At 44.7% G+C, this 24,090-nt stretch overlaps 1 protein-coding gene across 1 annotated transcript in view; it reads right to left on the reverse strand.

Annotated features, from left to right (window-relative positions):
• The window catches only part of EGLN1 (egl-9 family hypoxia inducible factor 1), a 47,037-nt gene extending 33,693 nt beyond the window's left edge, over nucleotides 1-13,344 (reverse strand). Inside the window, exon 1 of the mRNA XM_048843887.2 lies at nucleotides 11,971-13,344. Coding sequence (XP_048699844.1) covers nucleotides 11,971-12,858 — 888 coding nt within the window. The 5' untranslated portion in view covers nucleotides 12,859-13,344. The remainder of the gene's footprint in view (nucleotides 1-11,970) is intronic.
• Nucleotides 13,345-24,090: the final 10,746 nt, after the last annotated feature.

Here is a 24,090-nt window from a genome sequence, read left to right on the forward strand (position 1 = left end):
ACAGAAATGCAATAAACCATGTGGTTCAGTACACTGTGACGAGTCCTTCCCGTTGTTTGAGGAACCGTCTGAAGTCGAGTGATGAGCATGGACATGGTCTCCAATTTCCCCTGAGGCAGGCAAGCTCTGTCTACACTGCAATTAAACACCTGTGGCTGATCCATGCCAGCTGACTCAGGCTAACAACCTGTTTAACTGTGGTGCAGACTTTCAATCTCGGACCCTCCCACTGAACATTCATGCTGAGCATTCTGAGGTCCAGAATAGTTCCCCAACTGCCATTCTTCTTAGATATGAAGTAGTATTTGAAACAGAAATATTTTCTTCTGTGTTGTGGAGGAACCTCTTCAGCTCAGAGAGGAGAGAGAGCTCAGCCAAGAGATGACTAGTCTCATGTGAGAGGGGTGCCTGAATAAGGACTGGGAAGGTGGGTTGTGGGTAGGTGTAGTACAGAACTGAACTGTATAATCAGAAGGAATGATCTCTCAGACCCTGGTCTGATATAAGTAAGGCTAAGATTTTGTCATGATTATTTTTAGTAAAAGTCACTGACAGGTTATGGGCAACAAACAAAAATTCACGGAGACTGTGACTTTTACTAAAAATAACCATACAAGCTGCAGGGCAGGAGCACATGGCCCCGGCAGCGGCCCCTGCCGCGTGGCTATGTGGGGAGCATAGCCTCGGCTCCAGCCCCAGCCCCAGCTGCTGATAGCTGAAGAAGTCACAGAGGTCTGGTACAGTCACTGAATCCGTGACTGCCATGATTAAAATGTAGCCTTAGGTATAGTGTTCCATAACCCCCAAAATAGGAAGAGGAGGTTTCCAAGAATTTTAGAGAAGGAGGAAGAGGAGTCAGAGTCATGGTCAGTTTGTAGCTCTTACCCAACAAATCAGAAGGACTGTTTACTGGAAAATTTTGACTGTGGAGTGATAGTAGTTGCGGTTGATCTTTTCCCCCTACCCCTCTAGATCTGTGCCACTTCCTAAGAAGCTCTGAGAGTTTTTGGTAACAGAAGGAGCTTGGGGGGTTGTTCTCTGCCTTGAGTAAGTCTGGGACATATCTACAGTGAAAAGGAAGCATGCTGTGTATGCACCCAAAGGTAGTGCAGAAATTCTTAAAGAGCATGGAGGGCATCATCTGTCTTCCTACTGAATAAACTGGGGCCCTCAAGCAGAAGATCCTCTACCATGGACTGGACCTCTCTTGGGATTACTGATGTCTGGAGCCAGGATGAGCGCTGCATCACCACTGGTACTGCCATAGAGAATGAAGTAGCATCTGCAGCAGCCACAGATGCGCATAAAGACACTCGCTATTAACTGACCTTCAGTAATTACAGAAACTGTTCTCTATGATCTTGTGGCAATTTCTCAATAAAGTCTGCAAATCCAATGTAGTTGAGAAAAAAAAACATACCATTCTACGAGTGCTCGATAATTACAGATTCTCAACTGCAAACTTGGAGATAAATAATTTTTATGAGCAAATGGATCCAAAATGTTTGGACCTCTTTCAGTTAGGGCTATTTTAGAGTGATGCTGTCTGCTCTTTTTGTTTGCAGCTGCTACTACACGAAAGCCTTACTACAAGATCAGAATACAGATATACAGCTCCCCCAGAAGACACAAAATACCTTTTGTCAGCTTTCTTGGCTGTTGGGGCTGTAGTAGCTGGCATCTGCCAGTTTTTTCAGGTTCTAAAGGGACCTCATTTATTGGGACAGTAACCGATCCTGGCACAGACTGATGTCCTCCTCCTCTTGACGTTGTTCCTCCTCAGAGGGTTCTTCAGGATGCTGAATCTCAAGACGGGTTTCTTAAGGCTGAGCAGTTTTCTGCCTCCAAATAAACACTCTCTCTCTGGGATGGTGTATGTGAATTGTGTTTCCAATAAGGAACCCCGGGGCTCCAGTATGGCTATGAAAGGGCATTATAAAGGAATGAGATAGGACCTCAGTGGGATGGATACCAAGGCACATGAGGGAAGTAGACTCTTACGATGTGTAGAATAGGACGACACTCTGGAATCACTCTCTGAGTCAAAATCTGGAGGGGGCCTCTAGGAAAATAGGTGGGCGACTCACCTTCACTGTTGGGAGTCTGAAGTAAGAAAGATATTCCCATCACCAAAGGAGAAGCTGCCGAGGAAGCAGTGGTTGGTCATAACCCTCGCAGTCCTTCAGAACCATGAACCTCATTGGTCCCCCTCAGCATCAGTACCAATGTAAAACAAGCTGTTTTAAAGACAAGCTGAGACACTGGCAGTTGGTCTCAAAAGGAGGCGGGCCCATTTGTGTCTCAAAGCGAAAGGAACAAGAATCTTTTCAGACCTAGAGGAATTCTGGCCTGACTCAAGCCATGAGCAAAGACCTTGTCAATATGCCATCTTTAAGAGATGAAAAATAAGTTTTCATCTAAAAGAAGTTTATAACATTTTTCTCCACCAATAATTCAAACATGAACTAGACGCCGGAAGGGGGCTGCACATCACAACCTTTGTGAGAAGGAGCAGGGTTCTTTCTGAAGGAGCAGGCAAAGATCAGCAGAAAGTAGGTTGTACTTCGAACGTTAAACAAAACATGGACTGAGAAGAGGGGACAAGATGCCAAGAAAAAGAAGAGGGCAAGGAGAGGCTGAGAAAGGATACAATGGGACTGAGACGTAGTGTTTCTGTTCATTCTCCATTAAGGTTACAAAAGTTAAAAAACAATGAAGTAAGGCTATCCAAAAGTATATGTTCTTATAACTAACCCACATTGCCCCTATTGTATGTTAAAGTACACATTATCAATTCAACTACTTACAAAAATATTACACAGATATACAATGTGGTTATGTCAGTACTCAGTTTACACAGTAAAATGCAGTTTTTAATTGCTAAACCATTGTTCACAAAAATGAGGACAAGCACATGGCCAAACATTCTTTTTCTAAAGAACTGGGCAGCAAGCACACATGCAATGGAGAGAGGGTCACTTGAGGACCCTATTTTTAAAAATAAAAAGGTTCTTTACCTCTATAATCACCTTTCGTAAAAGCGAGGATCAGGGTGAATAAAAAGTGAGTGAAAGATGGACTAAAACATTCACTTTAATGCTGAATTAGCACAGTTTTTGTGCTTAACATATAAACCAGCCTCCTCACCCACTGTAATTCAACCACTGAAGGTGGAAGTAGACACTATGAGAACCTATAAGTTTAGGCCACATCTATGCCTCGGGGACTACACTAACACAGCTACGGTGCTGTAGCTATGCTAGCATAACCCTGTGCATACACAGCCTATAGTAATGAAAGGGGTTTTTCATTCTCTGTAAGAACACCACCTTCCCAAGCAATGGTAGCTAGGTTGACAGAAGCAGTCTCCCATCAACCTAGCTACACCTATAGCAGGAGTTTAGATTGGCATAGCTACATCACTCAGGGATGTGGATTTTTCTTACCCTTGAGCATCAGAACTATGTCAACCTAAATTTTGTGTGTAAACCAAGATTTAGCCATCTGTGATGGGATGAAATAACTGTGGTGGTTGTGTCCAACCCCTTGCCCTACCAAAAGGCAGAAGAGAGTGAAGATCCAGCTAGTCCAGCCACATCACATACTGGAATATGAAATGTGCTTTCAATGAACTACCACACAAGGAAAAAGATTTCTCCATAGCTTTGGATAAGTAGAATTTTACCAGAAAGGACCACTAGCAGACTGACAGCAGGAGAATAAATTATGACTGAGTAGACAATATAAAAGAGTAGTTTAGTAGGGATAGATTTTGGGGGCATATGTACTGTAAAAGTTAGGATATAGATGCTGGAGCTTTCGTAAGATTAGATTGGATTTACTAACTTTCTAGAAATAATTTTGACTTCGTAGAAACTAACTTTCCAAAAGTAGTAATATGATGTAATCCTACTAATGTAAGCAAGTTCTACAGACTGGGAACAGAAAAGACCTTTTATGCAAAGCCTGCTCTGTGTAATGGTTGGAAAAGATCAGAATCACAGCCGAAATTATACTGCCAAAAAAAGAAAATCCCCAACTTGCCAGGAATACCAATACCAGGAAAAACAGTGAGGATAGTACTCTGACACATAATTAGATTCTCATATGGTGTAATTTAGAGAGAAAAAATATGAGGAGGAGTCCAAAACAGCATTTTGTCCAGAATGCAACTTGGCTACAGACTCAGAATTAAATCCAGTGGTACGTGCTGTATCACTGGATTTAATTCCCCATAATACTTAACAATTTAGCAAGATAATGGTAATTTTAGAAATCAGTATATTGTTACACTTAAGGGTTCATAACCAATAGTCCAGAATCTCCAGTCCACAAAGTTCACTTTCCACTATTTTTGTGGTGAAAAGAGAATTTATATAGTGCGAAGCACCCAGGAGATTGTCTCTAGAGAATGCCCCCTGTGTAAGGGGAATCTCCACCATCATCTTAGAAGCCTTCTATGCCAATTCTACTGCACCATGTGTTGGAGTTTTACCCTAGTGTAAAGAGAAGGAGGAGGCACTTGGGCAGGTAAGGGGCATGTCAGAGTGGGGCTCTAACACACCCAATTCTCCACTGGACTAAGGACCCTGAGAGACCTTACATCAACTGTGTAAATTAAACTTGCTCACCTTGCAGCTTTAACGTAAACCAGGACAAAATAGCTGAGAACCCACCTTTTCGTTCTGTGTTTGTATAGGGCTTAGCATAACGTGGTCCTGCTCTCTGAGTAGGGCCCTAAGTGCAGCAGAAATACAAATATTAAGTAATAATAGGCAACCAGGAAGCTACAGATGACTCCCTCCCAGTCTCCCCTCCCCATTGCTTCTAAGCAGAACTCAAGTGCAGTGGAGAATCAAGTACAATTTGTTTCAAATGTGCTACCCACTTTTTAGTCACTGCTCTAGGAATACATTCTTTCTGATTTTAAAAAGGGCATGCTTTGAAAAGAATGATTTCAGAGTAACAGCCGTGTTAGTCTGTATTTGCAAAAAGAAAAGGAGTACTTGTGGCACCTTAGAGACTAACCAATTTATTTGAGCATAAGCTTTTGCGAGCTACAGCTCACTTCATCGAATGCAACGATGAAGTGAGCTGTAGCTCGCGAAAGCTTATGCTCAAATAAATTGGTCAGTCTCTAAGGTGCCACAAGTACTCCTTTTCTTTTTGAAAAGAATAGTCACATTTGTACCTTATCTTTGCAAAAGAGTATACTGTGAAGTTCTGACTACCTGAAGGTCATCTGAGAAACCTGAAACTTTCACACCGTGATGTTAAATGTGATCAGGAATGCAAATACAGCAGATTTTAAAGTCACTGTGGTTTGAGGAAGTTGATTTTCAATTGATCTACTTAAACCAGCCAAGCCCCTAATGTAAATAAACTCTTGTTTAAGTTTAAGTCATTTTAGTTTGCACAGCTAACTATCAAATTAAGGCAAACAAGTGCATCCGTTAGGCATCTGCACTGGTTTAAAGTAGATTTTAAAAATAAATTTAAACTGACTTAATTAAACTAAGCCTACTAAGTAGTGTAAGAAATATTTTTAGGTGATGTCCACAAAGCCACACTCCCTGCAATGTAAAAAAAAGTACAACAGATGAGTATTGCATTTAATTGTAACACATTATCACTTATATTAAATAAAACTTTAACTTACTACACCTCTTGATTTTGTTCTATAGTCTTTTCCCTTCCTGGGCTGCACTTCCCTTTTTTTATTTTCCCTGTAATAGATCATAAATCTCTCTCTTCCTGCGTCATCAATGTCCGTCTCTTTTTCTCTGTCCCTCCACTTGCTTATGTTCTCTACCACCTCTATATTTCCTTTCTTCTCCTCCCTCTCCCAAAATATCAGTCTACCCTCCCTAACAGACCCGACCTCTCATTCCTCAGGCTAGTAGATGTTGGGTAAACATTTCAAGGCCCAGCTACTACTTCTTTTCTTACACTTAAGGCTTGTCTACACTAGCAATTTACAGCGCTGCAACTTTCTCGCTCAGGGATGTGAAAAACACCCCCCTGAGCGCAAGTTTCAGTGCTGTAAAGCACCAGCGTAGACAGAGCACCAGTGCTAGAAGCCATGCTCCCACTGCTGGTAGCTACGCCTCTCATGGAGATGGATTTTTTAAGAGCACTGCGAGAGCTCTCTCCCAGCACTGTGCCATGACCACACAAGGCATGTTAAAGCGCTGCCACAGCAGCGCTTTAGCATTGCCAGTGTAGACTAGCCCTTACTAAATAGCCTCCTAGTGGTAATGACCCCCCCCCCCCCCCAACCACTATATAAGCCTTGATTGAATCTGAACTGATGATCTTGTGAATGGTCATGTCTCAACTGCTTAGTGAGTATGGAAAGCAACTGCTTTCAGTACGGAAATCAATTACTTAAATGTTTGGATGTTTTTCAATAGTATAAGCCATTAAAATGGCATTTTGTCCTTTCATCAGCAATCCACTCACTTCTGTAAAGGTACCCAGCTATTAGCTAAAGCAGAGAGTTTTTGCTTTTGCATCTCTAGAAAAAAGAAGGTAGAAGATTGAGAAAGGTGTAAAATATTACAGATGTTTTCAACCAATGAAACATTTATGAAACTCAACATAATTCCTACCCTTTTATTACAGCAGGCTATGGACTGGAGTCATTTATGATTCATTTCTTCTCCTAACAGAACAAGTTTGTTTACAGGGCTTGGACCAGTGCTGGTCAAAGATTCAATAAAAATGCTGTGGTAACTTCTGTGCCAATATTCACCCTCAACAACAACAAAAATCATCGGTTTTCTAGACGCAAGTACAAAAGGCCAGACGAGATTTTATTGAATCAGGTTATAAGGACTGTTTTGACTAGGTGTCTAAACATCAAGGTTAGAGTCAGAAAAATGTAGAGAAAACTGCTGAAAGACAAGTACACGCATGCTTTTTTTTTTTTTTTTTTACCAACATAAGAAAATACCTTCACTATTGAAGAGACAATTCTGAAGGCCAACTTTTAGTTTTGTATTTCAAAATTTTTTACAAAAATCCTATTTAGGGACATCACTTAATAGAACTACTTAGAGTACTTGTGCTACGGGAGTATACTGCACCAGACCTTGCTAGTAAAGCAGGGCATTCTTGTCCTGCCAGAGCAAAGCCCAACTCTAAAATGATCCCTGTAGCCCAGGGTATTTTATGCTGATTTACCTACTATGCTGTTAAAGTACTTTGTTATGATACACATTATAAGGCTTCTTTTATGTTCTCCATACACCCATACTAAGCAATCCAAAATATTACAGACATAAATATAAAAAACAGAATGTTTGGAAGGCAAGACTGCAACTGTCCCTATAACAAGCGAATTGTACTTAATACAGTAAAAAAATATGCAAGCTATAGCGTGGCAAAGTGCATTATACCAGATACCCATGTATGTTGGGGCTTACACAAAGCTGGATCAGTAGGTATAGCTGGGAATCAAGCATAACCACACTTCTAGTGTGCCATTGTTTGTTTAAAAAAAGAAAAGCAGTTTTTGCTACCAAAAAAAGCACACATTTGGTGTAAGGACTGTTCAGAACAGGGCTTGAAAATTTACTAGACTACAGAGTACCCAGAACTAAGCCTGGTAACCAGAGGTCAAAATGAAAGGTGCCCCACCAGCAAGGCCAAATGGCAGTTCCCTTAGCTCTCTGATCTGCCAGGAATGTGGATGCTCAGATTCTTAACATATTGCAATTCCCTCAACCCTGGGACAAAAAGAAGGGGGGAGGAAGGAAGAGACTCATTTTTCATAACAGTTTTATGTAACAGTTGTATAATAAATGTGGAGCCTTCTTTCCCTCCTCCTATCAAGCAGCCAGTGGTTGGAATTGTGTAAGAAGTCTACACTACTCTACCCCTCCCCCATGCTCTACTTTTTGGGTTCTCCTCTGCATTTATTACACTGCTGCTGGCTCTGTATTTATTACATTGCTGCTGGCGCACAGCCAGTCCCCCTGCTGTTCATGGGTCTCAATCATCCTCACATCTTCTCCTCTTTGTCTCTGTCCTATCCACCTTGTGTGTGTTCCATCTCTACTATTTTCCTCCCCAGAACTGTACTACTCAATCAGGTGATCCTGATTAGCACAGTGAAACTACTCTTGCCAGACAGAGAAAGCACTCTGAAGGAGTGGCACAAGTGCAATTCTGTACAGTTGATGGAGGCTGAGGTACGAAGAAATAAATATTAGTTTTCATAGCACTCCTAGTCCCTGTTAGCTGTGGGAGTAAGTGAATAAACTTGGTTCAGAAATATACCTGTTCTCTCCTCTCGTCTATCCTTAACCCACTCAAGAGAACGATTCTTGTCAATTCACTGACTTCCACTTTGTCCCTGCTGAAGTTGCTGAGGAAGTAAGTTTACCCCCAGCAGCACAAGCATTAGCCTCTACTATAAGGAGAGCAAGGGAAAAAGAGGGGAGAGAAAAGCAACCTCTCTCTAACCCCTATATCTCTTGGAGGGATCTTGTCCATAATACATCCCCAGAGATTTCAGAAGGTATAGATTGCATCCAAGTAGGACTAACCACATTCCATCAGCCTTATTCTTACTCCATTTAGAACTAACTGCAGGAAGGAATTCTCTCCTGCCCATGTACATCATTTCACAATGAGCCAGGTAGTTTCTGCTGTGGAGGTGTAACCACCTCTGAAGCAACAGGTATTGGCCACTGCCAGAAGCTGGTAGGATACCAGACTAAATGAACCAATAGTTTGATGCTGCATGGCAACTCCAATAGCCCTTCCTCTAAGCCCCAGTCTTGCTATTTACAACACACTACCCATCTACCGTAAATTGCAGGACTGGGGTGAAGAGAGTTGTCACTTTGGATGGGCTATTACCAGCAGGAGAGTGAGTTTGTGTGGGGGGAGGGGGTGTGTGGAGAGTAAGAAAACCTGGATTTGTGCTGGAAATGGCCCAACTTGATGATCACTTTAGATAAGCTATTACCAGCAGGACAGTGGGGTGGGAGGAGGTATTGTTTCATATTCTCTGTGTGTATATAATGTCTGCTGCAGTTTCCACAGTATGCATCCGATGAAGTGAGCTGTAGCTCACGAAAGCTCATGCTCAAATAAATTAGTTAGTCTCTAAGGTGCCACAAGTACTCCTTTTCTTTTTAGGGCTGGGGTCTGAATTACAAAAAGGCAGAGGCTATGGATAATGCAGGATTACCATTCAAATAGTATTACTCCAATTTCAAATCTAACTGCGACAGATTTTAGGAGGCTGTTTTGTAATATTTTAACTTTGAGGATTGTTTGAGGGGAATACTTACTTGAAGGATGAATTGGCTAACAAATCCCACGCTACGGAGTTACACAAGAAACCCACATAATCACAGTATGTCAGCCAGCAGTTTCCAACGTAATAACCTTTCAAATTAAGTGTGAGGACACCAAGGTACACAAACAAAATTCCACACATACTGTCCATCAGCCAGGAAATTATTTAATTTACTAAATCCAAAAGAAGTCTGGGGCTACCCCACTTCCAGTTTCTCCCTCTCCCCCATAGCTTCCTACTAGCTGATGCTCTGCAGCAACAAGAGTCTGTCACAGTGCAACAAGACACACACTGCTTTTTAGCAAAAAGAAAAGGAGTACTTGTGGCACCTTAGCGACTAACCAATTTATTTGAGCATGAGCTTTCGTGAGCTACAGCTCACTTCATCGTAGCTCACGAAAGCTCATGCTCAAATAAATTGGTTAGTCTCTAAGGTGCCACAAGTACTCCTTTTCTTTTTGCGAATACAGACTAACACGGCTGTTACTCTGAAACCTGTCATTGCTTTTTAGCAGTTCACACTAACATTCTTATGTTGCAACAGAAGTAGCAAGTTGTCAGAGATTTAGGTGAAAATGATGTTTCAACTTTTTTGCAAATGTTTAAAATGTTTGATATTTTTTCTTATTACTAGTCCTTTATTAAACTTAGAGATGTCTTATACAGTATTCTGTAAAGGCTGTGATTTTTTTTCCTTTAAGAACCCAAAGAAAACAGTTGCAAGTCAGGATGACTATGACAAGAAACTTTGAATTCCATGTTAAGAGGGCTAGTGTCTCAACCAAATCAAAAAAAAAAACACTAAGGAAGATATGAATGTACTCATTTTTGGCAAAACTGGCAAGGAAAACGTCTCACAAACAATCACACCTTTCCTCTCCTTACCACTTACATTTTACAGTAGATTATAAAAACAGCACTTCATGATGACTCCACTACAGGTGAACAAGTTACAAACTTTTTAAAAAAAAACCTGAATACTTACCCAAAAATTTCTATTTTGTTGTATTCGTAAGTGTGCCAAATATTGTAACCTGACATATTATAGTCACTCTAAGCCATAGTCTCATATCTGGCAGTTTTATGCAAACACTTATCTACAGCACTTTTTGTATTACTACACCAATCCAACTCATGGTAATTTAATAACTAATTTACATACATGCTAAAACCTCCACTGCCAAGAGCATATTCATAAGCAAATACCCAGTAAGTAATGCTAGAAGTATTCATAACAAGAATTACTATTTTAGAATTTATAACTGCTTCAGTTTATGAGAAACTGATCAAACACTGTTGTAGCATGAGATCTCCAAAGTGATCAAATTACTTAATATCTAAGGGGAGCACTACAGACAGTGACCATCACATTCCAAATTTTCAGGGGCCACCAGTTCAAACAGAATTTAAAGGAGGATCATTTTCACCCTTGTGTAGAGTGTGCAGCAGATACAGTATAACTTCAGACTTGTCTTTTACTCATGAAGAAAAGGAAAAAACTCAAGTCAGTCAAATTAAAACTGCATCATTTTCAAAACTATTTTCCCACCTGTACTATATGAGTTTTCTGCCACATTCAGAACAAAAAACTGCCCTGCATATAAGAGGATAGAGAAGAGGAAAATTAGAACTAACAAGTCCTGTAGCAACCTTGACATTCATGTATAGTTACAGACCTGCCTCATCTCTCTCATGCAAAGAGAGAGCTCTATTTGAAGCTGTGTTTCTGAAGCGGTGTTTCACAAACAAGGATTGTGCTGCATGAGTTTAGACATTTAATACCATATTAGTTTTGCAACGGGAGGTAGCATTCATGAAAGCATGCCCACTGACTGTCCTAGAAATGGAAGTCAGCCACAGAACAGGCACAGCACTGACAGCAGCAATCACTGTTGTATGCAGCATAGTTTTAGCCATGTGGGTCCCAGGATATTAGACTCACAAGTTGGGTGAGGTATCTTTTTTTTTTTTCCCCTACATTTCAAGCCACACAAAGCTCTTCTTCAGGTCTGATTTTTCCCAGAGCTCTGTGTGGCTCAAAAGCTTCTCTCTCTAACCAACAGAAGTTGGTCCAATAAAAAATATTACCTCACTCACCAGCAATACACATTACTCCACCCTGACTTTAGGGACAACCCTCTAGGAATGAGAAGCTATTTGGTTTCCAGGACTACCCAATCCTTGGCCCCTGCCAAGCCTATGCTTACACTTAAAATGAAAATTTGAGAGAGTTTTAAACAGGGTTAGACAACACAGCAGTTAAAACGCTGTCCATGCAATCCTACTGTTGCTATTTCCAGCACAGTTTCTTTGGTGCTGCACAGGGACAAAATTGACTAAGATTCTCAATATTGGCATCAGGGGAGCTCCCCTGTCAGTGGCGTTTCTGACAAGAGGAAACAGGACTACACTATTTTATTTTTCAGCTCTCACTTGAATTGCCCCTTCAGCGTGTGACAGAAGGGCCGCGAGAGGCGATGATCTAACGCATTAACCAGGGAGCTGCTTGGCCTCAGAGGAGCTGCTAGAAAGGGGGATGCGCGCAAGAGGAGGAAATGGGCGAGGAGAGAAGCCACAGGTACTGAGGAGCTGGGGGTCGAGGCCGAGCCGCAAGTGTGTGCGCGCGAGACGGGGTGGGGGGAAGGAGGGTCACTCACTTTCGTCCTGCCGTTGATTTTGTAGTTGCCCAGCTTGCCATTGCAGTGGCGGATGAGATCGTCCATGCTGTTCATGAGGCGTCCGATAGTCTGGCAGCCGGGCTCCTTGCCCTCCACCCAGGTGATCTTGTCCCCGCGGATGTCCTTGGAGGAGTCGCTCTTCTGGCTGACCAGCTGCCCGTCGGTGAAGCGGCCGGTGTGGTGCAGGGCCCGCACCTCCCGGGCGATGCGCCCACCCACCTCCTTGCCCAGGAACTCGTCCACCACGCAAATGCCGTGCTTGTTCATGCAGGGCACGATGTACTCCAAGGCCAGCCGCTGCGGCACCAGCGATTTGGTCTGCCCGTTCGGCCGCAGCGCGCCCCCGCCGGCCCCGGCCTGGCCCCCGCCCGGGTACAGGTTGGATTTGTCCCGGTAGACGAGCCCCGCCTCCCCGGCCGGAGCCGCCGCCTCCTCCTCGGCGGGGGCCGCCGCCTCAGATAGCGCAGCAGCGGCAGCGGGAACATGGTTGTTGGTCAGAGGCGCCGCAGCTTCCTCCTCAGCGCCGGGGCCCGCGCCCAGCGGCACCTTCTTAGCCCCGGCTCCCTCCTCCCTGCAGCCGCCGCCGCCGCCACCGCCGCCTGCTCCCGCGGCAGCCCCAGCGTGGTGCTCGGCAGCGCCCCCTGTCGCCGCCGCGCCGCCACCGCTGCGGCAGATGAGCTTGTGCTTCTTCCAGTCCTGGCGCTGGTGCTCCTTGCTGCAGTAGAAGGAGCTGCGGCAGCGGCCGCACCGCAGCAGGTTCTCCATCTTCCCGCACAGCTCGCAGTACTGCCGGTCCCGCTCGCTGCTGCCGCCGCCGCCGCCGCCGCCCTGGCCGGCCCCGCTGCCCACGCCGCTGTCATTGGCCATGGCGCCGCCCGCCCCTGGTGCTCCGGGGGCTCGTGGCGGGCAGCAGCGCTCAGGCGGACCGCGCTGGGAGGGAGCCTGGGAGGGCGGGTAGGTCTTACTGCATCATGGCCGTCCCTGCTTCGCGGCGGCCTCCGCTCGCCTGCCTGCCTCCCTCCCTCCCGCGACGAAGCCCGGGCCTCCTCCTGGGTGGGGAGCGGGCACCCGCGGGAGCCGAGGCCGCTCTGATCTCCCCGGGGGGCTCAGGCTCGCCACCGCCTCATCGCTGCCCCGGCGAGGGAAGCAGCTGGGAGTGCCGGGGCCGCGGCCTCTCCCCTCTGCGCCGGGAACTAGGGTCTCCTCCTCTTCCCGGTGCGGGTCGGCGTCTCCTCCCTTCGCCTCGCCGCTGCCTGAGTCGGAGGGGGGGGGGGGGGGGGGTTGCAGGGACAAGGAGGAGGCGCCACTATCTCTGCCCGCTTTGCACGTACGCCACTTCCAGCCAGCTAGCGCGGCCGGGGCGGGGCCGCAGAGGAGGGGGAGTGCGGGCCAGCTCAGCACTGCTGCAGCGTTGGGGGTGGGGCTGTGACACCCCTCCTGAGGGGTGGTTTTAGTTCGTCAGCCACCTAAAGGCCGTGATTTGTTTGTATTAGGGCAGATGCGGTGGATTTTGCCCTCAGTCACTTTAAGCAGCCCTGCCAGGACATGAGTAGACACCCCTTTGCTCTCTCTCCCAAGCCCAGTTGGAGCTGAGGCCAAACCAAAACCTTGGAACCAAGCACCCACATTTTACAAAATTATGTTCTGATCTCAGTTCCCCCTCCCCACTCCTCTGTGCTTTGCGCTGCTGTCTGCTAAATGAACTGCAGTTATTTATCTAATAGCAGCCATGTGCTCAGTGCTGTACAAACATAAGAAGTGGTATGTCTGGTACATAGTAGAACACAACTTGTAGTCCCAAATTCTGCCACTGATCTACTGAATGGCCTTGGACAAGTCACTTAAAGGGAAACTGAGCTTTAGTTCACACTTTTGTCTGAAAATTATTTACTTACTATAGTTATAAGACCTAATGTTACTATAATGGAAAGGTTAGCAAAATTGTTTGTGCATTTGACAACACTTTCTGAATAGTCAATTACACTATGGTTTCTCATGTACATAGTTCCCCCTCTTGTTTGTTTGTCTAGCTATTCATTTATTTTGGGTGGAGGGGGGTGTTTTGCAGAGCAACAGTGGAGAGAACCTCCCCCCCCCTTTTTTTTTTCTCAAAAGAAAGACAATTTGGTTGTTAAATGACAACAGGTACCAGGGGATAGAAACTACTTTTAAAAAAATTAGATTACAGATTAATGGCATCCCTTTAATTTCTTGGTGTCTCAGTAGCCTCATCCGTAAGAGAGAGCTAATAATACATATCCACATTAATAAAGTGCACCAGACTCCTGCACTGAAAAGCGATAAACATAAATAGGGTCCTACCAAATTCACGGTCCATTTTGGTCAATTTCATGGTCATAGGATTTTAAAAATTGTAAATTTCATTATTTCAGCTATTTAAATCTGAAATGTCATGGTGTAACTGTAGGGGTCCTGACCCCAAAAGGAGTTGTGCGAGGGTCACAAGGTTACTGGGGGGGGGGGGTTGCGATACTGGTACCCTTATTTCTGTGCCGCTGCTGGTGGCGGTGCTGCCTTCAGAGCTGGGCAGCTGGAGGGTGGCAGCTGCTGGCCAGGAACCCAGTTCTGAAGGCAGAGCCACCACCAGCAGCAGTGCAGACGTAAGGATGGTATGGCAAGATATTGCCACCCTTACCTGTATGATGCTGCCTGGAGAGCTGGGCCCTCAGTCAGCAGTCACCACTTTCTGGCCGCCCAGCTCTGAAGGCAGCGCAGAAGTAAGAATGGCAATACCCCCAGTAAACTAACCTTGTGACCCCTCTGCAACTCCCTTTTGGGTCAGGATCCCCAGTTTAAGAAATGTTGGTCTCCACCGTGAAATCTGTATAGCATTGGGTAAAAGCACACAGAAGAACAGATTTCATGGGGGGAGACCAGACTTCACGATCCATGATGTGTTTTTCATGCCCATGAATTTGGTCGGGCCCTACACATAAATACAAAATATTATAAAATGACACCAGCAAGAAAAGGATTTAGATCAACAGCATAGATGTTTTGAGATAGGGAGAGCAAATCAAAGATGACATCTGCATTCTGGGCTTTAGTGACAGGGATGGTTCCTAGTGGTGTTATTGACACTGATGGAGAAAGGAGGAAGTGGAGAGGGCAGACCAGGAGGTCAATTTTTGCCATTTCAAGCTGATGTTGTAAAAGTCAAAAGATGTCAGCTAAATGGACCAAGATGTAGGTATAGTTGGAAATAGGCCAGCCAGGGCGGCTGATCTAGTAAGTAGCCTAGGACTTGAGAGACCTGGGTTTGAGTCTCTGCTGTGCAGAGCTGTCCCATCCATAGGACAGACTGGAGCAACCGCCCTGCGCTTCGGGGGGCCCTGCGCTTCGGGACACGGGGTCCAGGGCTGCCTGAAGAGTTAGCAGGGGGTCTGCCACCGGCAGCAGCAAGCAACCTGGCCCCACCCTGCCCCGCTGGCTCCCGGCATCACTCAGGGGAGGGGACAGAATCCAGAAAGAGGCGGGGCTGGGGTTTGGGGAAAGGGGTAGAATGGGGGCGGGGAGGGGGCAGAGCAGAGGCGGGGGGTTGGGTGAGGGGTTGGAGTGGGGGCAAGGTCAGAGCAAGGTGCGAAGAGGTGGGGCAGAGGCTTGTGAGAAGGGATGGAGTGGGGGCAGGGCCTGTGGCGGAGCGGGAGTTGTCCTGGGCCCTGCACCCCGCTAGGGATGGCCCTGCTGCTGTGCCATTAACCTTAAGCAAGTCGTTTAGGGTGGGATTCACAAAGATGTTTAGGCACCTAACTCCCACTGATTTCAATGGTAGTTAGGTGCCTAAATACTTTTGTGAATTCCACCTTTATCTTCTCTGTGCCTCCATTCCCTATCTGTAAAATGGAGATAATAGTACTTCCCTACTTCAAAGGGGTGCTATGAGGATTAAGATTATGAGGCAGTCAGATACTATGGTAATGCAGACCATATAGGTAACTAATACACATAGGAAAGGTAGCTCTGAGAGTTATTGGCATAGAAATGGTGGTTGGAGGAATGTTAGCAGATGGAGTCACCTAAATAAAGGATGTAAAGAGAGGACAGAAGTGTGCCAAGTGTGGGATACTCCCAGAAAGTGTGAGGAGGGAGGTTTGAATAAATTAGTAGAGAGTCAGAAGGAGAATTAAAAGAGGACAGGATCATGAAAGCACAAAGGACAAGATCTCAAGGGGAGTATGACCAATGGTGTCTAAGGCAGCAAATAGAGTAAAGGCCCTGAGATTTGGCCACGAGGTTATTGAAGATCTTGGTGTTTGAGAGGGGTGGGAACCAGATTGGAGGAAATCAAGAACACAGTTGTAGGAGAAGAACTTGAGGCAATGCTTGCGTATAGGACTTTTAATGGGTTTAAAGATGAAGGGAGATGAGGAGGTTGTTGGGAAGGGAGGTGGGTCAAAATGGGTTTTTTAAGACCATCATATAAAGTGGGAAGATGTTATAACCTGGGTTTTCATACTTCACCTGCCCCTGAGAGATGTTCTTTAACTACAAGCAGAGAAAACTGGATTTCTGAAACGTTGGGCCCGATTCTCCCCTCACTGGATTTAAGTCAAGAATGACTCAGTTGAATTCAGTGGCTTTACAATGTTGTAAAACTGGCACAAGTGACAGGAGAATCAGGCCCATTAGTTTCTGAACTTTAAGAAATGATTGTAATGATGCTATATTCTGCCAGAGAAAAACTCTAGTGCTAAAGGCGAATGCAGTTGTTGCCTTCTGCTTCAACAAATATAACTCACTTTATCTAGGAATGAAGCTGAAGGCCACAGAAACTACAGTTCTTGCAATGCGCAACAGCTCATCTCTTAAGCAAGAAAAAGCACCACATTTATCTCTGGGGTAACTAGTAATACTCATTAAGCCAGGGACCAATTTGGCTCTAAGAGGCCACCAGTGCCTCACACAGTCCGCTGGCTCCACCACATTTGTTAAGGGATACAGTTCAAGGTCCTGGTCGTGATTTTTAAGGTTCTTAATTATCTACAGCTCCCCCCAAAACAACAGTACTACAAAGAAACACTAAAGCTGACAGAGTCAAGCTTCATACTTGTAAAGGCTCAGGTATTTTTCATGACTATGCAACTCATTACAAGGGGAAATTACTTGAGCACAAGCCCTAATGTGTTTAGAACACAAAACAAAACTGCTTAATAAAAAATCTTCCTGCAATTACAAAAGCTGAAGAAAGAATGTGAGAGAACTGAATGAAAATAAATGTATTATTTATATTGCTATAATGCACCCAATGTGCTAAGTGCTTTCCCAACTTATAAAAAGAAAAGGAGTACTTGTGGCACCTTAGCTACTAACCAATTTATTTCCTTTTCTTTTTGCGAATACAGACTAACACGGCTGCTACTCTGAAACGTCCCAACTTATAAAGACCCTGTTTTTGCCCCAACGAGCTTGTTGTCTGAAACAATGGATGGAAACGATGGGGGAAAGGGATACAATATACAAGCATAGTGTCCAAGGTGATGGTTGGCACAAATTAAAAAATCAGCATTTTTGTGGAGGGTTTAGTTTAGTTTTTGTTTTTCATAAATTATTCCCCCACTACTCTGTTACCTAACAACTATTAGGTGGCTAATTTCTTGTAGCTATCACAACAGAAGTCAGTCTTGAAAAGAGATTTGAAAGATGATAGGATAGTAGTCAGATGTATCATCTTGGGGGAAATACAAACAAAAGATAAAAAACAAGTAAACAACTTGTCGTGGGCAGGGTCTTTTAGCATAAATTTAATGCAAGTTAATAATTTTTTTAATACTTTAGATTCTAATGTGATGGGATTGTTAGAAATACCTAAAATGGGTAGATGGTTGGGCCATCGGGGTCCAGGGCAGGTTCAGGATCTAGTAATAATAACTTAGCATTTATATAGTGCGGTATACATTTAACATTATGAAGACACTATAAAATGCTACTGGATGTAGAGGCTACATAGGTATCCAGAAAGAAAGTTCAAAGCCTCTGGGAGGTAGATCAATAAGTATTATCCCTATTTTATAGATGGGGAAGTGGAGACAAAAGGTTAAGTCACTGTTCAAGAAAAAACATGGAACAAATCAACCTTTTAAAAAATTAATAAAAGATCCCAAAACCCTACTCCAAGCATAATTTTTACCCGGAGTATGTCTGCACTGAAAATGCTACAGTAGCAAAGCTGCTGCTGTAGCGCTTCCGTGTGGACGCTACGTACTCCGACAGGAGTGGTTCTACCATCAGCATAAGTAATCCACCTCTCCTAGAAGCGGTAGCTAGGTTGATGGAAAAACTCTTCCTATTGTCCTAGCACTGTATACATGCGGGGATAGGTCAGCACAACTATGTCTCTCAGGGGTGCTGATTTTTCATGCTCCGGAGAGGCAAAGCTATGGTGATGTAAGTAAGTTCCCAGTGTAGACCAGGCCCCAGAAAAGGCAGAAGTGTCAAACACGCCATGAAGTCCAGTAGGAGTTTTGCTATTGCTATTGGTTTTGCACAGAAGATGCTCAGATACTATGGTGACGGGAGGCAATATAAAATCCTAACATAAATTAGATAGATAAAGGACACAGGTAATTGACAAAGCCAAGATTAGAATTCTGGATTCCCTGATTCCAAGACTTGTTCTCATTCCTCCAGACCGCACTGACTTCTATCTCTCAGCTAGACTGGTTTCATTCTGCTAAAAGAGTTAAATCACTGACATAAACAGTGGCAATTTTCAAGCTTGCTTTTTATCCTAAGGAGTGAACTCCAGTGAGTTTGCAGCTCTTCCAGGTAAAACTAAAGGATTGTTTGTCTGAATTTCATTCTCTGTTAAGGTTACATCCTTTCTAATCAGGACATAATGTACAAAGTACAACCACAAGTCTATGCAAGTGCTCTTTTGATGACTGTATGTTGTTGTCCTCAGGTATTCAAAGGGTTTAGTGCAGTTTGTTCATTCAGTAATACCTACTCCTTCCTTTCTGCAAAGCTAGAAAATGTTCTTACACAGAAGTTTATCAACAACACTTTGGGTTGCTTTTTTAAAATTAAGAAAAGTCAGCTTAATAATCATAATGCTCTTATGTCTTCTTACTTTGTACAGAAAATCATAGAGAATCTTATCCAGTGAGTTTGAGATGCTTCAATTCCCTTTGAGGTGAATAGGAATTCATGGAGCTCAGCAACTTTCAGGATCAGGTTCATAGTTCTCAAAAATACAGAGGGTCTGCTTCTCCACTGTCTTGCACCTTGTGTATGCAAGGAGTGTGCAAAATGGTACCAAATCAGAATGATAGCATTTCATAACCACTTTTTACAGGTGTAAATTACTACACAAGATTCAAGATAATGGAGAATCAGACACAAAATCTAGTTAAGAATTCAAAATGCCTTGGGCCAAATTCTGCCCTTGAGGGCATGACACATAGGATTTGAACTTGGTTCTGTAAGATTCATGGGTGCACCTACACTCCAACCCCTCATGCAACAGTCTGCTAACATGGGTTTGCCTAGGACCCATGATGCCCAGCTCCAGTTTGAGGCTCAGTCCTATTGGGAGAGTCCCATTAGCCCTACTTAAGCCAGTAGCAGGAAGGAAGCTGTCCGAATCACTGGGCCTCTCCCTGTTCTGGACTGCGTGCCTTGTGCATCCCACTCCCATGGCTTGATTTCCTGGTATTTTGACCCAGTGTGACTTTTGGTATCTGATTTGTGGTTCTGATTTCCAGCTTGTCTCCTGCCTCTGACCCCCTGGTATCCTGACCCGGCTTGACTCCTGTTCCTGACTCATGGTTCTCATCTCAAGTGTATCTCCCTACACCCCCCACCCTCTAGTGGGGGTGTATACCCCCCCCTGAATTTCCCCAACACCCCCCCCCCCCAGTGGTTAACTAGTTACATGCAGTGTTGCCAATTTAGTCATTGGTTGGAAATTTGAATTGAAATTGAAACATTAATACACACCTTAGAAGCAGATACAGTGTATGATAAAATACTTGTACCTGAAAAAGTATAATAGGTTTGAAAAGTATGAACAAAGACTAGCTTCTTCACACAGATATTGTTTTTTCTGACAATGTTGACGCATTCGTTTCGGCAATGTTGGCCAACCTTATAATTTCAAATAATGATTTTTAAGCAAGGTCTGAATGAGCTCTCTGCTGCCAGCTAGTGATGAGCCAGGGGTTGGAGGAACGCTTTAGGACCAGGCTGTATTTACATCAACTTACCTACTCTGTCTAGGTATCCAGCAGACAGAGCTGTGCTGCCCAAATGATCAATTTTGGCTGGTGTTGGGTTATAAATCACTTTCGTATTGAATGTGGCGGTCATGAAATGTTATCCTTATTGTATGAGTAAAGGGCAGCAGAACTATACTTAGCCTACCTGATTGAGGCGGTCACCCTCAGTGCTTAATTTTTGCCAGGGCTGAGCCCCGGCACCTCTAGACTTGGCAGTTCATAGCCCTGGGACCTCTGGGCTTGCCACATCACTTATGAAAGTAAAAAATTTTCTTGAGCCCCGACACATCTTTCATTACAAATTAAGCACTGGTCACTCTCAACTGAACTGCACTCGCTAAGTAAGGGGTTTGGATGGCAGATCCCAGTGGATTGGGAGGGTGACAGGGGTTTCACTTAGTGGTGTGGGCTGTGCTGACCCCGCTGACTCTTGACTCCTGTCTTATGAGTGTGGATTCTGGCTCTCACTACTAAGTCTGGCTGCCCATGACCTGGTCATGACTGCTCATTTGGACTACATAACCCTGCAAGACAGAGCCCAGTGTAAGAAGGATGGACCCAGCAGCATCACTACACCCACCATAACCATTGGATTCACTCAAATGGGCCATCTTCCTCCAGGCAGATAATCAAGTGCTGTAGATCCAAGTTGCACAGCTGATTGGGAAAACCAGCAGCTGCAGGAACAAGTGAGGCAGCTCAGTGCTGAGACTACAATCCTGTGAACACAGACTACAGTGCCTTGCCCCAAACAGGGGTCTGCAATATCCTTGCCTGAAGAGTTTGACAGGAACTGCAGGCAGTTCTGGGGCTTCATGAACCAATACCGCCTTCAGTTTCTGATGTGTCTCAAAATCTGTGCCTCTGATCAGTTCAAGGTGGCCTTGGTAGTTAGCCTGCTGACGGTCAATACATTAGACTATGTCTCACCCCAGCTGGAAGGCTATAGCCCAGTACTGTAGAACTGAGATGCCTTTCTCCAGTCAATATTAACCATCTTTGATAACCCACACTGAGCCTGAATGGCCAATGCCACCCTGAGGAGACAGGCACAGTGGCCTCCTATAGGCACACTTCTGCTGCTGGCCCATGTAGAGATTCCTACGGGCCTAGACACACTTGTGGATCTTGCTGCTGTGATCGGCTGCGAGAACAAAGAGAGGAGAAAATAGGTTCCATGCAGTCCTTCTACCATGACCTCACCTTCTGTATCACCTGCTCCTATGCAAGCCAATCTGGTTTATCAGTGGCTCACTCCTGAAGAAAAAGAACAGTGCCATCAGCACCCTTGTGCTTCTACTGCAGCGAACCTGGCCAGGCTGTTTTGGCCTACCTAATATGAACACCAAAGACCTTGGAAAAACAATCTGGTCCAGGCATGGTGGGGGGGGAACCAACCTGGTGCTTGAGAAAATAGAATTTCCCTGTACTGTAGTCCTCATTGAGACACACCCTGAGCCCCACCTAGGAGCTGGTGTCTATCCAGCAGTGCATCTCGGGGGGGCCCCTGACAGATTCCCCACCAACAAACCCACATCAATTCGGGAACAATGGACAATTTTATGGATGCAGCTACAGCTCAGGCCCTACAGATTCCCCTGCAACACAAAGCCAAGATTGACATGGTTGAAACTATTGATGGCTCCTCATTGTCTTTGGGTCTGGTTATGGAGGAGACTGTCTCCCTGGTGGTCATTATTCAGGGACACAGAAATAATACAGTTTGGTGTGATCTGTTCCCTGCATTTTCTCTGGATCCTTGGCATCTCCTGGCTAGCCCTTCATGATCCCCTCATTCACTGAGAAGAACAGAAGGCCACTTGCCCATCAGAATTATGCCAATCTCTAGAAACCCCATCTCAGCCCTAGAAGGCCATTTCCCTAGTCTTTATGGTGGACCTACCAGAATCCCCACAGGGAAAACTGCCCAGGTCTGGGTAAATAATGTGATCCATCTTCATGGCTTTCTAGATCATGCAACCTCTGACTAGGGGCCGCAGTTTGCTGCCCACTTCTGGTATGACACCCTACATCTATTAGGGTTCCATGTACACCTGTCTTCTGCCTACCATCCTCAGTCAAATGGCCAAATGGAAAGAATCAACCAGATCCTAGAAAAAATTTTATGGTGATAACTAACCATCACCAGGATGGCTGGTCTTCACTTCACTGAGTTCTCATATATTAATGCAGACCATGCATCCACAGGCCACAGTCCATTCTTTGTCAACTATGGGTACCATCCCCCCGATTTCACTCACAACTACCCAACCTCCTTCCCCCCAACCCATTGGCCTCAGATCTAGTACAATACATCCATCACATCCAAGAGGAGGTGAAGGGACACCCTGAGAAGTCAAAAGAGGACTACAAAAAGCATGCAGATAAACATAGACAATAAGGCCCCACCTATACCACAGGACAAAAGATATAGCTTTCTACAGAACACCTCCACATGGTCAGACCTTCTTGGAAACTAGACCACCATTTCCTTGGCTTGTACCAGATTAAGCAACAAATCAACCTGGTCACCTTTGAGCTCCAGGTCCCTTGATCCCTTAGAGTCCACCCCATACTCCATGTCTCACTTCTAAAATCCTATGCTGAGAACACATTTCCCCATAAAGTCCAATCACCACCACTAGCAGAGCAAGTACAAGATCAGGATGTATATATTATCCAAAAAGTCCTCAATTCTAAGATCAAGCAGGGCAAATTACAGTACCTAATTGACGGGGAAGGTCCCAGACGAACACACTTAGGAGCCAGCTGAAAACGTTCACACTCTCACCACTATGAGAAACCTGGATCTACATGACCCAGAAGGCACTAGTAGGGGAGTGAGGGTGCTAGTCATGACCCATGAGTCTCAAAACTGGATCCCTAGGAGCAGCCACACTCCAATCCTCCATATGGCAGCCTGCTGACAACTGCTTATCTAGAACCCATGAAGCTGAGCCCCAGTTTGAGGCTCTGCACGCTGAGGTCCTATTGGTGATGACCCAGAACAGCTGATTGGCCCACTGGCCATACTTAAGCCAGCAGCAGGAACAGGAAGCTGTCTGAACAACAGGGCTCCTTCCTGTTCTGGCGTGTGTGTCTTCTGTCTCTAGCTTCAGCTTGATTTCCTGGCATCCTGATCAGGTGTGATTCCTGGCATCTGGTTCATGGTTCTAATCTTTAGTTTGGCTCCTGCCTCTGATCTCCCAGCATCCTGACCCAGCTGATTCTTGACTCCTGTGTCATGAGTGTTGACTCTGGCTCAGACCACTAGGTCTGACTGCCCATGACCCAGTTCTGACACGTGTGTATTCTGAGTTTACACTAGTCTAAAGTCAATTCAGTTTCTTCAGATTTATACCCATGTAACAGAAGAATTTGGCTGCTAATCACTGAATTTCATAAAATTGACCAACTATGAATTTTAAAGGAAAAACTGTCATAATCTCACTCATTTAGTCCAACCCTTCTGACAAGTGAGAATGGTTCTACAATATTCTTTCTATAAACTCATCTAGCCTTGCCTTAAATATTGCAGGATTCCTTCAGGCTCTTCAATTAAAATTGCCACACCCTCTGTGAACTTTAATGCGTTGCCCTTCCCAGAATACAAGTTGATCTTGTACTGAAAATGTAGTGTCCTGGTCTAGGGGAGGGGTTGATTTATATGGAGCTTTATTAAAATGCATTTATAGCCACTGTAAGAAATTGTTCACTCAGTATGTTTAGATTTTGATACGGAAGAATAGATTATATGTTACAGAACAACATGTTTCTGAATCTGGGGATACTGCTGACAGTGATCAATAGCTGTCAGTCTATGAAAATGTAACCAAATTTTACAAGAAGTTCAAGACCATCT

Source organism: Caretta caretta, chromosome 3, assembly GCF_965140235.1.
Source record: "Caretta caretta isolate rCarCar2 chromosome 3, rCarCar1.hap1, whole genome shotgun sequence".
In the NCBI taxonomy this organism is placed as follows: Eukaryota; Metazoa; Chordata; order Testudines; family Cheloniidae; genus Caretta; species Caretta caretta.